Raw genomic sequence first — 12,988 nt, forward strand, 5'->3', positions numbered from 1 at the left:
CCTCAAAGAGATTTTAAAAAACAAAACAAAACATTAATTTTCAATAAAAGAAAGTTTTAAACTGGTATCTATTCATTGATTAATGTTTTAGAAAAATGCAATCTGTGAAAAATCACAGATGTGGGCAGAGACTTAGCATGCAGGTCCAATTTGCTCTCATGTAGGACTGGAGCTGAATACCAATTCTCTTTCTTCCTTTCTTGCAGAATGAGGAAGGGAGATGCTTCTCGCCCTATTGTTCTTGGGAAGCTCGGGGCTAACCCAGTTTCCTTCTTTTCCTTCTACTGGCAGGGAGGGGCCGTGCCCAAATGACCCTTGCCCTCCAGTACAGATCATGGGCATCTGTTTAGGTGGCAGAAAGAAGATTGTTGGCACTGTGAGGTGCCACATTCTTTTCCCTTCTCCCTCTCCTAGGTTAATAAATGCTACCTGCTAAAACTAATTGATTCTTTCTCCTTTGATAACCTCAAGTCATCCTTTTGTCTCCATCAGAACCAATAAATCATCATCATCATTATTATTTATTGAATTAAATACTGCCCTATTCCCACAGGTCTTAGGGCGGTTTACAGGACAAAACCAGAATGTAAAACCATTATCCAAGGCTTTCATTAGTAATATAAAATTATTTACACTGGCTTCATGTTTCACAACTCAAACCTTTAATTTCTGTTCTCTGATCTGCTGCTAACATCAATTGCTGCTTTCTTCATCGTTTTCATGCTCCTTTCCATTTTCAATATATCTTCCCCTTTACCTTTTAATACTTATATGGTGGTTCTTCTCTGTCTATCCTAATTTCTCATCATTCTTCTACCTATTCCCTTCAGTCTGTCAGTGACTTTTGTCCCAGTCCTATAATTCACTTTGATTCATGTTCACTCTTTTCTTGTGCTTCTCGGCGTCTTTTAAACTCTTTCCTTTGTTACATTCACAGTGCTGCAGCTCTTTGTCCTTTTGAAATGTTTATTACAAGCTGCAATTCAACATTTTTCCTTGCAGTTCCTTCTTGAACTATTCTAGAAGATTACAAGCTAATTTTTTAAACAACCCAGCTTCCATCCTTGTAACTAATCTTCACCATCTCTAAATTATATCACTTCATCTAGGTCTATTATTATTATTATTATTATTATTATTATTATTATTATTATTATTCTCCCCCTTCTGAGTCTTGTTTTTGTTATGCCGTCTTTTCGTCTTGTGGTTTTTTCGTCTTGCGAAGCAAGCCCATTAGCGGATTAGCGCTATTAGTGCTATTGGCAGTTTAAGGGCTAAAAACGCCTATTAAAGGCTTAAGGGATTAGCAGTTTAGCTGCTAAAAGCATTTTAGCAGCTTAGCGCTTCAGAAAAAGGGGTTTTGGAGCGGAAAAAAACCTCAAAAATTTTCGTCAATTTTCGTCTTGCGAAGCAAGCCCATAGGGAAATTCGTCTTGCGAAGCGCCTCTGAAAACGGAAAACCCTTTCGTCTTGCGGGTTTTCCGTCTTGCGAGGCATTCTCTTGCGGGGCACCACTGTATTTATTTATTTTATGAACCGCCCTAGTAGGGCAGTAATGCTTCCTTGATAATTTGTCACCCCCCTCCATGATGGCACCTGGGGCGAACCGCCCTCCTGCCCCCCTTTCCTACGCCCCTGTCTGCTAGCAGTGACTGTGGACATCTGTGAAGGAAAGAGGTTTCCCTAGAGAAGCCTCTCTATCCCCAACCCAGCATAAGAGAACCTGCCAGTTTAAGAGATTCTTATGCAGAAATTCTTGCATGCAACAGCACACACACTGTTGCTCATAAGAATGGGGGGGATTCAAGCTATAAATTCATTCAGTGACCCAATTCTTCCCCCCTCTCTTTTTTTTAAGGGGTAAATGTTTTGATACACAAAAATCACAATGATTATATATGCATATCAAACCATTAAGAGAAGGAAATCACACAGTTTCAACTGTGCACAGGTCATGTCAGTAAATGTTTGTGAGAACAATAACTATAAAGGTATGAAACACAGCATTCTGTAGACTTTGGTCAACTAAAGTTTCTGAGCAATTCACAATGGTTGACTTCCAACTTTGGAAGAAGCACACAATTTCTGCTTGAGTTTTGTCCAAAGCTGACATTAATCACTATCTATCCCATCTAGAAAATCTTGAGACTTGGCAGGGAACGGCGTGTGAGTATTTCACGATGTCCTCAAACTTGTTACATTCTCTTCTCTAAGACTCCTCTGTACTTCCAGGATCTCTTTTGAGATGTGATGATCATTACTGAAGAAACAGGTAAGTCATTCAGCCTGATATCTTTCTGGAAACAAAACCTATTGAGTTTGATTGGAAAATAACTATAAGACTGCAGTCTTAACCCCTCAGTTTGGACAGTGGACCACGCTGTACAGTATACTGAACATATAAAACCAAAATAAAGCAAGTCATTACTTCGTTTCTGAAATCATGTATACCCTAACGGAATTGGTTGAATTTGACTTCTCTGTGGATTCACACTGTACTTCTGTAAAGGGCAAAAAGATGGCACAACTACAGACTACACTGTTGTTACATTGAAGCAAGCATTGTTGTGCATGTGTGTGCAGAAACACATAAATGCAAACTTCGTCTAATGGCTTTTTTGAGTGCAATGTAAAAAATGCTACAGATGCTGTCACAAAGTCTGCACATTTTGCTTAATAAGGATTAAAGAAATGCTTTAAAATGGGGGGTTATCACAATTTTTCAAGTTATTTAAGTTTTTAATAGTAGTTCTTAATCCGAGCTTGGGCATCCTCTTTCTGACTGAATCATATTTGAAAGATCAACACAGTTCTTTCATTTTAGTGTCAGTTTCAATCATGCTGCTGTCCTAAATGTAAACACAGTAGGAGACTTTGGTGCTCTTCTAACTTCCACCTGTCAATGATACTTTCTTATGATGTTTTTGCAATGACAATTAGCTCTCTTCATGGAAATAATTTGAACGGTAGAGCTATTTCTACTAGAAAGGGACTTGCAGAACTTTCAAATTGCAAACTAGCAAAGTAATCTGCATTCTTTATGAAGATTATGAGCGATCTCACCATTTTGATACAAAACAGGATTAAGAAACATGGAATGTGATGCTAAATGTGTTTACTCAGAACTAAATTCTGTGGGAGTCACTTCCCAGAAACTGTGTGTGTAGGAAGCCCACCACAGGAGTACAAAGACATAAAGTTGCCCCAAATCACCAGAGGGTATTCGAAATCTCCAGACCAGCTGCTCTTCCATGTATGAAAAAATTGTCAGATATAGCCTTGCAGGCAACTATTCAAGCTATTAACATCCTTGTGGTTGTTCTAATGTGTGCCAGCAGCTGATTTTAGGATTAGTGATCTTTTATGTGTTTTCCTTATCTCAAAGAGCATCAAGCGTTGAGTCCTGGCCTAGGGTAATCTGCTTTAAGCAGGCATGTTGCAATATGAGGGAAGACTTCAATAGGCCTATTTTTTAATAAGAAACATAAAAGTGAATACACTGGTACCTCAGGTTAAGAACTTAATTTGTTCTGGAGGTCCGTTCTTAACCTGAAACTGTTCTTAACCTGAGGTACCACTTTAGCTAATGGGGCCTCCCACTGCTGCGCGATTTCTGTTCTCAACCTGAAGCAAAGTTCTTAACCTGAGGTAGTATTTCTGGGTTAGCGGAGTCTGTAACCTGAAGTGTCTCTAACCCGAGGTACCACTGTATTTATATTCAAATAAACAAGTATATTAAGTGTAAATTAATTTACCTATTTAATTTCTAATGCCTCCACAGTGAACATAATTAATATAAGCAAGTCTATTATCTTCACACTCAATAAGTGTTTGGACCCTTAGCAAATTCAGTTTCTCTTTTTAATATATATGCAAGGAAACATCCTTAGTAATGGATTGAAGTGTTTATCCACATCACATGTTAGCAGTATTTTCTTAAAAGGTATAATTGTGATTTCATAGAATCATAGTCCTGGAAGTGACTCTGAGGATCATCTAGTCCAAACTCCTGCCACCACTCAATGCAGGAATATGCAGGATCGAGCCTGCAACCTTGGTGTTATCAGCAGCATGCCCTAACCAACTGAGCTATCCAGCTGATTTAAAACACAACTTCAAAACAAAATGCAGTTCATCACCAGATTATATCAGAGTGTATCACTTAATCTTAGTGAAGCATGGCCACACAAACTCTATAACTGAAGCAGAACAAAACACTTTGTGAAAGTCATCAACGTGCTTTGTTGTGTCTGGCTAGGTTAGGGAGTATACAGCTTTTCATTCCAAACTTTTTGTGTAATTTTATTTTTAATCTCTTGTTTTGAATTTTCACTGTTCCATCAATCTGTTTTAACAGCAATAGTTTTAAGCAAATGTGAGTCGGCTGCTGAACTCTATATGTAGTTTCTCTCCATTTTTGTAATTCCTAGAAAACAAATGACACGTTCTGTTAAAGCCAACTGGATAGGCTATAAGGATTATGGAAAATACAAGCCAACACTGTCTGGTGTTCTTAAATCCACTGAACGAAATGGTGTTGAGTACACCTAACAATATGGATGCCTTTGCCTTTGGCTTTGGCTCCAATACCATAGCTCTCCAATGGAGCACAATGACATTAACACTTTTATCTACAGAGAGATTATAGTTCCTGAAAAGTTATATCTTAATCAGTTTAGGCTACAATCCTATACATTCTTAGCTGGAAATATAAGTGCCACTGAATTCAATGGGACTTGCTTCTGAGTAGGCAATGATAGCATTGGACTGCAATAGTATAGCTAAAAGTGATGAGTCAAATGGCATCTTTAAGAAGAGTGGCAAATCCACCCTTATTCCAGGAGGCATTCTAAGTACATATTTCTAACTTTTTGGTCAATTTTAACCATATTCCTGATAGGCAGGAATACAATTCTCTTCTTGAGACGAGGACTGATAAGAGCAACCAGAGTTTCCTTAGCTTGTTTACTCTTCTTGCGTCTAACATGCAAACTAAATAACAGCAATGACTTTTGTAATTGGCCATGCACAAGTGTGACAGTATGGTCAAATAATCTTTTTCCCATTAAAGGCCTGTTTTCCTCACAGAGGGTGTGATCAGTTTTGCTCAGCTGTACCTGTTTCTATGGACACAAAGCAGCTTATCCAAATGAACTGAATCTTTAAGCCAGAAACAGATTTGCTTTTTGGAAGCCATGTGTTAAGTAAAATAAACTTTAGGAGCTTCCAAATGATTTTGGCCCATCTTACAACCATTTTAATATCCTCATTAAGTCAGTACTTTATTTTACTATCCTGTTTTCTTGTCGTCTTACATTTCTGAATTTATGTTCTGTTTTTTTCTCCTAGGAATGATCTTGACGCATGTCCTTGTTCTTCCTGGGGTTATCCTAGAATAACGATGTCACAGACTTTCCTGCCACATGGTTACTTTACATATGTATGAATGATTGACTTGCCTTCCCAAAATCTAAGTGCAACAAAATAAATACTTGTATGTTCTTCACTAGGGAAGGATAGATCAGCCTATTCCTGGACTGTGTCAGTTTTGCACATGGTCATTCAAACATCTGTTCCATCCCCACCAAAATTTGCATTTGAATAGCTATTTTATCTCAGTATATGCATTGCTAAGTTACCTTAAAAATACACATTTTGATATATTTCTTGGGCTTAGAACTGTATTGCCAGATTCAAAGATGAGCAAAATCCAAATGATAATTATATTCAAACTAGTGTGGGACTATGCAAATTACTTCTGCTTGCTTAAAAAGGTGGGCCAAACAAAATTCTCCTCTCCCCCCTTCACACATTGCATAGATTTTCTTCATGTAAGAGAAATGTCATGTGTGAACTAGTCCTAGCAGGCACCAGAACAAAATAACCAGAACAAGAGCTGCTTCAAGCAGCTCCACTTTCATCTAGAAGTAGAGATCATGCCTTTGTTAAAGACATCTCTAATGAATAAATTCACTATTTATAGCACTTTAGGTAAGAGCATCTAGAATTGAAAGCCAAGCTGATGTTAGTAGACAAAACTCCAAATTAGTGGTAAACCTAGCAGCTTGAAAGCACGTCAAAGTGCAAGTAGATAAATAGGTACCGCTCCAGCAGGAAGGTAAACGGTGTTTCAGTACACTGCTCTGGTTTTGCCAGAAGCGGCTTAGTCATGCTGGCCACATGACCCGGAAAAACTGTCTGTGGATAAACGTCAGCTCCCTTGGCTAGTAAACCGAAATGAGCGCCGCAACCCAGAGTCATTCGCAACTGGACTTAACTGTCAGGGGTCCTTTACCTTTACCTTGTACCAAGTAGGATTAACAACTCTATTTGGGTTATCAGCCCATACGATTGACATGTGAGGCAGAAGAACAAGGCCATTCCCACCTGGTCCCCATGGTTACAGCCTGCCCACACCCCTCCTCAATACTAATCACATGTTTGGAAGTATATTTGCAGCAGGGCAATGTGCCAACATGCACAGTTCCTGTGAGCTGCAACTACGGAGCGAGGGAGAATTTTATTTGCCCACAGGCTTAAATGAACTGAGCTAATTCACTTCTCCCAAGACTAATACATGGAGCAGACTAGAATTATTATTCATAATATTCAATTCTCCAAAATTTGGTTCAAGAAATGTACCAAAATGCATAAAAATGTGCATACAGTTAGAAGTACATACAGTGGGATAAAAGAAAAACAAACCTATTTTGCAATAAAATAGGTATTTAAGTATGGCATTGGTGAGGGACTTGCAATGGGGGTGAGCACAGGGCAAATGTGCAGGGCCCCATTCTCCTAATTCACATAGTTTTAATTGTAGGTACTAAATCCCCTAAATTATTCTCTGCCTTTCTCCCAAATATTGGCCACTGTCATCGCTGCCCACTGATCTGAGTCTCAGCAACAACAAGCAACGACACTTCTGACTACACCAATCTTTTTGGCATGCTAGGCTAGGAGATGTGGACTACAGCTCCCAGCAGCCTCAGCCAGCAGGGCCAATGGTGATAGGAGTTGTAGTTCAGCAAAATTTGGAGGGTGATATTTCATTCCACATTAGAATTAATATTGAAATAACAGATCCGTGAACAGTGAAACAAAGTATATGCAAGCTGACTTAATAGTAATGAATGATGATCTAAAAGCTTAGATTCACTTCTTAAGGATTATGGTGCTAAGACCCACAGCTTTAGCTACAAATCAACAAGTAACTGGCTAACATGCAGTGCTTATATTAAAGATCTGTTTGGATGGCCTGTTCAACATTTCAATTGCATTTGTGTCAAATTAGCCTCTTTCATTTACATATTCGGTGCCTCTGGAAAATGTCAGTAACTGAAAATTGCAAAGAAGGGAACAAAATAACAAACAATTCAGAAAATACAGACTTGTTTGCCACTGTTGAAATTCGATATTTCCTTTGGTTTTAAGCCTCGGGTATCCCCATCCAGACCACAAGTAAATGCAATTTCAGACGCCACAACCATCTCTCCAAGATTCAGATCTGGACATTGGCTTACCAACTTCGGTTATGTAAGATTTCCCGTCTGATGGCAGAGGAATATACTGGTTAGAGAAGAAGCTGCTGCCGTACCCCAAGATGAAGCCTTCCAGTTTGGTGCTTGAACTGGGTCGAATGTATCTCATGCACACTGCATCACCAGTTGCATTGATCTGAACTTTCAGGCTTTGTCTCTTAACTGAGGTTGGGGGAGAGAAAGAAGAAAAAATATGGGATGTTACCAACTCAAGCAGAGCAAACTTTTCAGCATACATATAGGACATGCTTTCAACAGCATAAATGTGTGGTAGCCATTGCTGTCTCAACAGATTCTTCAGAGTGGCATCATGTAGCAACAGATGTGGCACAGCTGAGAGTACCACATGTCCCACAGGTGCACCTAGTTTGTGCTAGAAATCAGGCTTTTAGTATTGCAGCTACAGTTTTCTGGAATCAATGGCCAGCTGACATTAGAAAGGCACCCTGCATCATAATGTTTAGATGCCTACTGTTTTAGTTAAGAAGGCTTTCTCTGAGGTGTGACCCCCGTCATTTATGAAATATTAATTGTCCATCTACAGGGATGGCACCTTTAGAGTCTGTAGGAATAGTCTTAATTGTTTCTAGAATTTGTAGTTTTTTGTATTTTATCTTATTTGTATTATGTCTTACACTGTGAAGTAGATAATACATTTGTAAAGCAAGCAAACATTTGAAAAGCGGCAGCTGCAATCACATGAAAGCCAGTCTAGAGGAAGCTGTTTGCAGTAATTTCCCAAAAGTCTTCAGTGATTTCACTGTAGCATCACAACCGTTTACAATAATCTTGTTATGGTGCTGCAGTGATGTGCTCTGAGAAAGGATAGAGTGGGTCCCATTAAGAACATAAGAAGAGCCCGCTGGATCATGCCAATGGCCCATCTCGTCCAGCATCCTGTTCTCAAAGTGGCCAACCAGATGCCTGTGGGAAACCCATAAGCAGGGCCCAACAGCACTCTCCTCTCCTGCAGTTCAAGCAGAGAGCCCACCCCGGGTTTCACCGCTGTCGCAGGGGAGAGCAATGACAACCTCTTGGCGTATGGCCAATGCCTCCCCTCAAGGCCCCTTTAACGGGGAACCCTGGGGTCACCGCTGCAAGGGGGGTATGGGTCATCGCTTCATGCCCCCCCCCCCATTTAGGGAAGATAGACTAAAGGATTCCGCCCAAGGCCTGAAACTTCCAAAGTTGTGACGTTTTGCTACGGGGAAGGCAAAACCTGTCAATGCAGGAAAATTCCTTTCTGGCACTTCAACAGTGACGATGATGTAGCAGCGCCCGCGTACCTGCGGAGAAGAGGTTAACCTGCAAAAAAGGCTTCACTGAGGGAGGACAGGGTGGGAGAAGATCTGGAGCCAATTGATGATTCGCAGGTAAGATCCACCCTCTGTTTTGTGGGCAGGGCAGTCCTTCCCCCTACCTGGGGGCAACACCTCCACAGGTGGGATTGGGCGATTGGCTGAGGTAGGCAGAGACCTCCAGGTATCCAGCCTGGGGAGGGCGAAGCCAGCCTGTGCTACCTGGAGCCGCATGGGATCCGGGGGGGGGGGGGGGCTACACGCGACCACGCAAAAGGCACCTCCCATTTGATTTGGGGAGCGGTCATTCCGTTGTGTTTGTCAACTGTAGTTAGGTGTTAGCCATAGCCTGATCTTGATAGTTTTTAAGCTTTGCCAGTTTTTCTCTTTCAGTTCTTTGCTTTATATCCACTTATTGGTCATATTTCCCACCATTTGGGTGCTTGAAGTGATGTACGGTCAATAAAAACAAACCCAATGAGACTGTATATTTAACAAAATGCAAAGTATAGTAAAACAAAATACCAGTGGGTTTCAAACAGTGTTAGTATGCTATATTTTCACTACTGCAACAGAGGCTTTGTGGCATCAAAACTGGACTGATAAACAACCACAATAGCATTACAGTGACCAGATTCCTCATCCTGACACATTACCCTGTCCAGAGCAAATGCTGTAATTCTTAGTAACATTACCCCATCTTAGCTAGTGCTTACATAAACAGTCATGCTAATTAAAATATGCTGTCACATACACCCTACAAATCATTGGAGTCTGCTTGCTATTAAGAAAATGACAGGTAGTCACAGTTACTCGTCTAGAAAATGCTCTTGTCATAAAACAGGTATAATTCAATATATGTCAAAATGTCACTGTGCTTGCCAACAGCGGTATAGTCATCACGCTGAAATCCTTAAGTGCCAAGTCCAAGCCAGTGTGCTCTCATTGTTCAGCTCATTATGCGTTTCCTTTGACATGTGTAGCATACACATTATAAATGTGCACCTTCATTTTAAGGCGCAAACAGATTTTTATCTGGAATCAAATAAAAGGGATACCAGACTTAAACATGTTATGTAGTCCTTAGGTTTCTGAAAGCGGTTTTTACATCATGTGAAAGCTCACATATAATGCAGATATTAACTGTTAGGAAACGGGGAAATGGAATAAACTATGGGGTGAATACAGCCAAAAAGAAGTGCTGCATTGAAATGGCAAGATTCTGCAATGCAGCACTTCATATTATGCAGGAGGGGTTAAATTTTGACTACTATACCAAGTAAAAATACCCTACATGTAGTACCTCTCTCTCAGATGTCAATAATACATCTGAGAGAGAGGTTTGGTGTAACTCTCTTCCCAATATGCTAAATTTATTATAAAGCAGGGAGATTATTATTTTTTTAAACATAGAATCATTCAAAAACATAACAGCTGCACACCTGCAATCTGAAGAGCTACAGCAGAAAATTCCTTAGGGAACAAGGACAAATCAGAGAACATCTGGGTCAGAGCCAGGAGTCTAATCCAGCATTCTGTTTCCACATCTGGCCAGTCAGAAGCTCCAAGGAAGCTCCTAAAAAGAGTGTAAAGGCAACCCTGACATATGCACTGACATATGCAGTGAAATGCAAGAGTCAGGCATGTTCCACTCTTCCTTCTTTTACAGTTCTCTCTTTTTTGGGGACATCAGGGCACAGGTAAGTATAAGAAGGCCCCACTAAAGTACTTTCTCTGCCAGGTAAGTTTGCATCATTGGCTTAGTTCTCCTTCCATTCTATAACTCCTTAGTCTTCATCTCAGTTGTACTTTAAATAAGAACAGATACACTCTCTGCCATTTCCTGCCTTTTAATAGTCCTCCAGCCAAGGACAGTGTTCACCAGTGGCTTTTTCCTCCTACTGCAAAACTTCCTGGCTTCTAACTTTCCAGTTGGACAGCTCCCAGTTTAGCTCTCCTTTTGCTCATTCGTCATTCTATTTCCTCATTTCTTTCTTCTCTCACAGCTTCACATGGTTTCCCTTTAAAGCTCCACCCACTGTAGTTGTAGCATGCTATACCCTCCCCTGGCGTTAGTTTTGATGCAGGGAGAGTTATAAATATTTTGAATAAGTAAATTGATTAAGGTACCAATTGGAATAACCTGCTTTACCTTGCAGAAGGGCTAAAAACATTTCTAAGGTAGCAATCACTTTAGGTCTTATAGCCTACTTTTAAAAGGTGATAATTTTGCTGTATTAGGATTTTATTGGCGCCTACTCCCCCTTTCAGCCACACAGAGTCAATAGAAAGCTTTCTAAGGAGACTGTATAAGGCATTTGGTTCCCCTTCTGGCATGTCCCCAAATATTGTGTCTTAAATTATGTCAGATTCCTTGCTTTCCTCAGACTTCTGCTTTTGAACTTTACAGTTATGTCAAGATGACCCAGAGAGAAATAACTAATTCATACTAGCTGGTTAATGTTTATTTTTATTTTTTTTAAATCTCCAGTGGACAAATCTGATACAGGTATAAGTCATTACTTAACCACTTTTAATCAGTTGAACATAGTGTTAAAGCAGGACTTCTGCTAAAGAATAATTTTCGTTCTTTATAGGTTGGTCACTTATTTTTTATTGCCGAAAAGAGGAAAATGCTTCACCAATAAAAGGGCACTGATTGCATAATGTAGATGTATTGATGCAAACTAAGAAACAATGGCAACTTAAATATAAATGCAAAAACATAGTGTGGGAGACTGTAACCAGGTGGTCTACACTTAAAACTTCCAATTCAGTTCACATTTAAAAATTAACTCACCTAATTTGCACCAATAAAACAACAATCTAACAACCCATAAAAAGCATATAAAAACAAATAAAACAAATTGAGAGGATCCAAACATGCAAAACAGGGTCGAATCTTATGGGTCAGGGTAAGCCTGGACCAAAAGATAAGTCTTCCCAAGGCGTCTGAAGCAAATGATGGTTCATTAATGATAGAGAAGGGCATTCTACAGTAGAGGGGCAACAGCAGAAAATGTCTGTTTGGGGTCACTGACCTACAATATTCTGTAGGGTGTGGTTTCATGGGCAGAATTGTCCCAATGCATGAATGGCTAAGTTATCCTTGTCAAGGAAAGGGTATAGCTGGCATGTCAACCTAAGATGATAATAGGTGTTCGTTGTGACAGATGTCACCAGAGCCCCTGGTGACAGAGATTGATCTAGGAGCACTCCCAAACTACACAACGTATGTTTCAATGGGTGTGCAACCCTATCCGGAACTAGTGAATTCCCTAATCCCTGGATCTGGGAAGTGCCTGCCTGCAGAATCTCAGTCTTAGCAGGATTCATTCTGTTTGCTGCCACTTGTCCAGCCTAGCATCAGGAGGACCAAGGTAATTTATAGTAATAAAATCTTATTATTAATACCTTTATTAATTAATAATAATATACTATAAGCTGCTTGGCTCTTTGAGTTGAAGTTCCAATTAACTCAATCCAGACTATGTGCTCAGTTTTATGTTATCCTAGGCCTGCCTGCATTTCCTTTGCACCTGAATGTAAAATCAAGTAGCTGATCACCCGCTGGAAAAAAATATTATTGCCAAGACATATTTCTTCAAAAACATGCAAAGTTCAATCCACATCTTATTGAGGTCAATGGCAGAACTCCCACTCATTTTAATGGGGCTGGCCTGCAATCACTGAAAAGAAATTATTGGGGAATTTTGTCCAGCTGTGACTACCTCGTCATCATAGAGCCAGATGAACAAAAGGGACATCTGCACTTTGCATATCACTTTCAGTCCATCTGTACAATTCCCATGATCATAGCTGAAATTAGCATGTTAAAGTTCATGTTGTAGTTAAGATTTGGGGGCTTTTTGCATTTTTCCTCTTCTGCCTTTTCTCCGAAGATCCCTATTGTACAGCCAACTATGAAAGAAATTAACACCACACACCAAATCAGTAAATGATGCTTAACAGACTGAACAAAGTGAGGCGGTTTAACTCCACAGTTTGGCTTTCTCTTAGTTTGTAATCTGCTTTAAAAACAGAGCTGCTACAATCAGTGGCGTAGCGTGGGTTGTCAGCACCCGGGGCAAGGCAAGTAATTTGCGCCCCCCCCCGCTGCACTGTCCCTCCCCCAGATAGTCCCTCGCT

General features: G+C 40.1%; 1 protein-coding gene across 50 annotated transcripts in view; it reads right to left on the bottom strand.

Annotated features, from left to right (window-relative positions):
* Positions 1 to 12,988, bottom strand: part of ABI3BP (ABI family member 3 binding protein) — a 127,509-nt gene that overhangs the window by 91,997 nt on the left and 22,524 nt on the right. For all 50 annotated transcript variants that reach the window (XM_083438237.1, XM_083438229.1, XM_083438219.1 and 47 more), the window contains exon 2: positions 7,524 to 7,703. In XM_083438237.1, the coding sequence (XP_083294363.1) occupies positions 7,524 to 7,703 (180 nt within the window). The remainder of the gene's footprint in view (positions 1 to 7,523; positions 7,704 to 12,988) is intronic.

This window comes from Podarcis tiliguerta, assembly GCF_965153285.1.
Source record: "Podarcis tiliguerta genome assembly, chromosome: 4".
Lineage (NCBI taxonomy): Eukaryota > Metazoa > Chordata > Lepidosauria > Squamata > Lacertidae > Podarcis > Podarcis tiliguerta.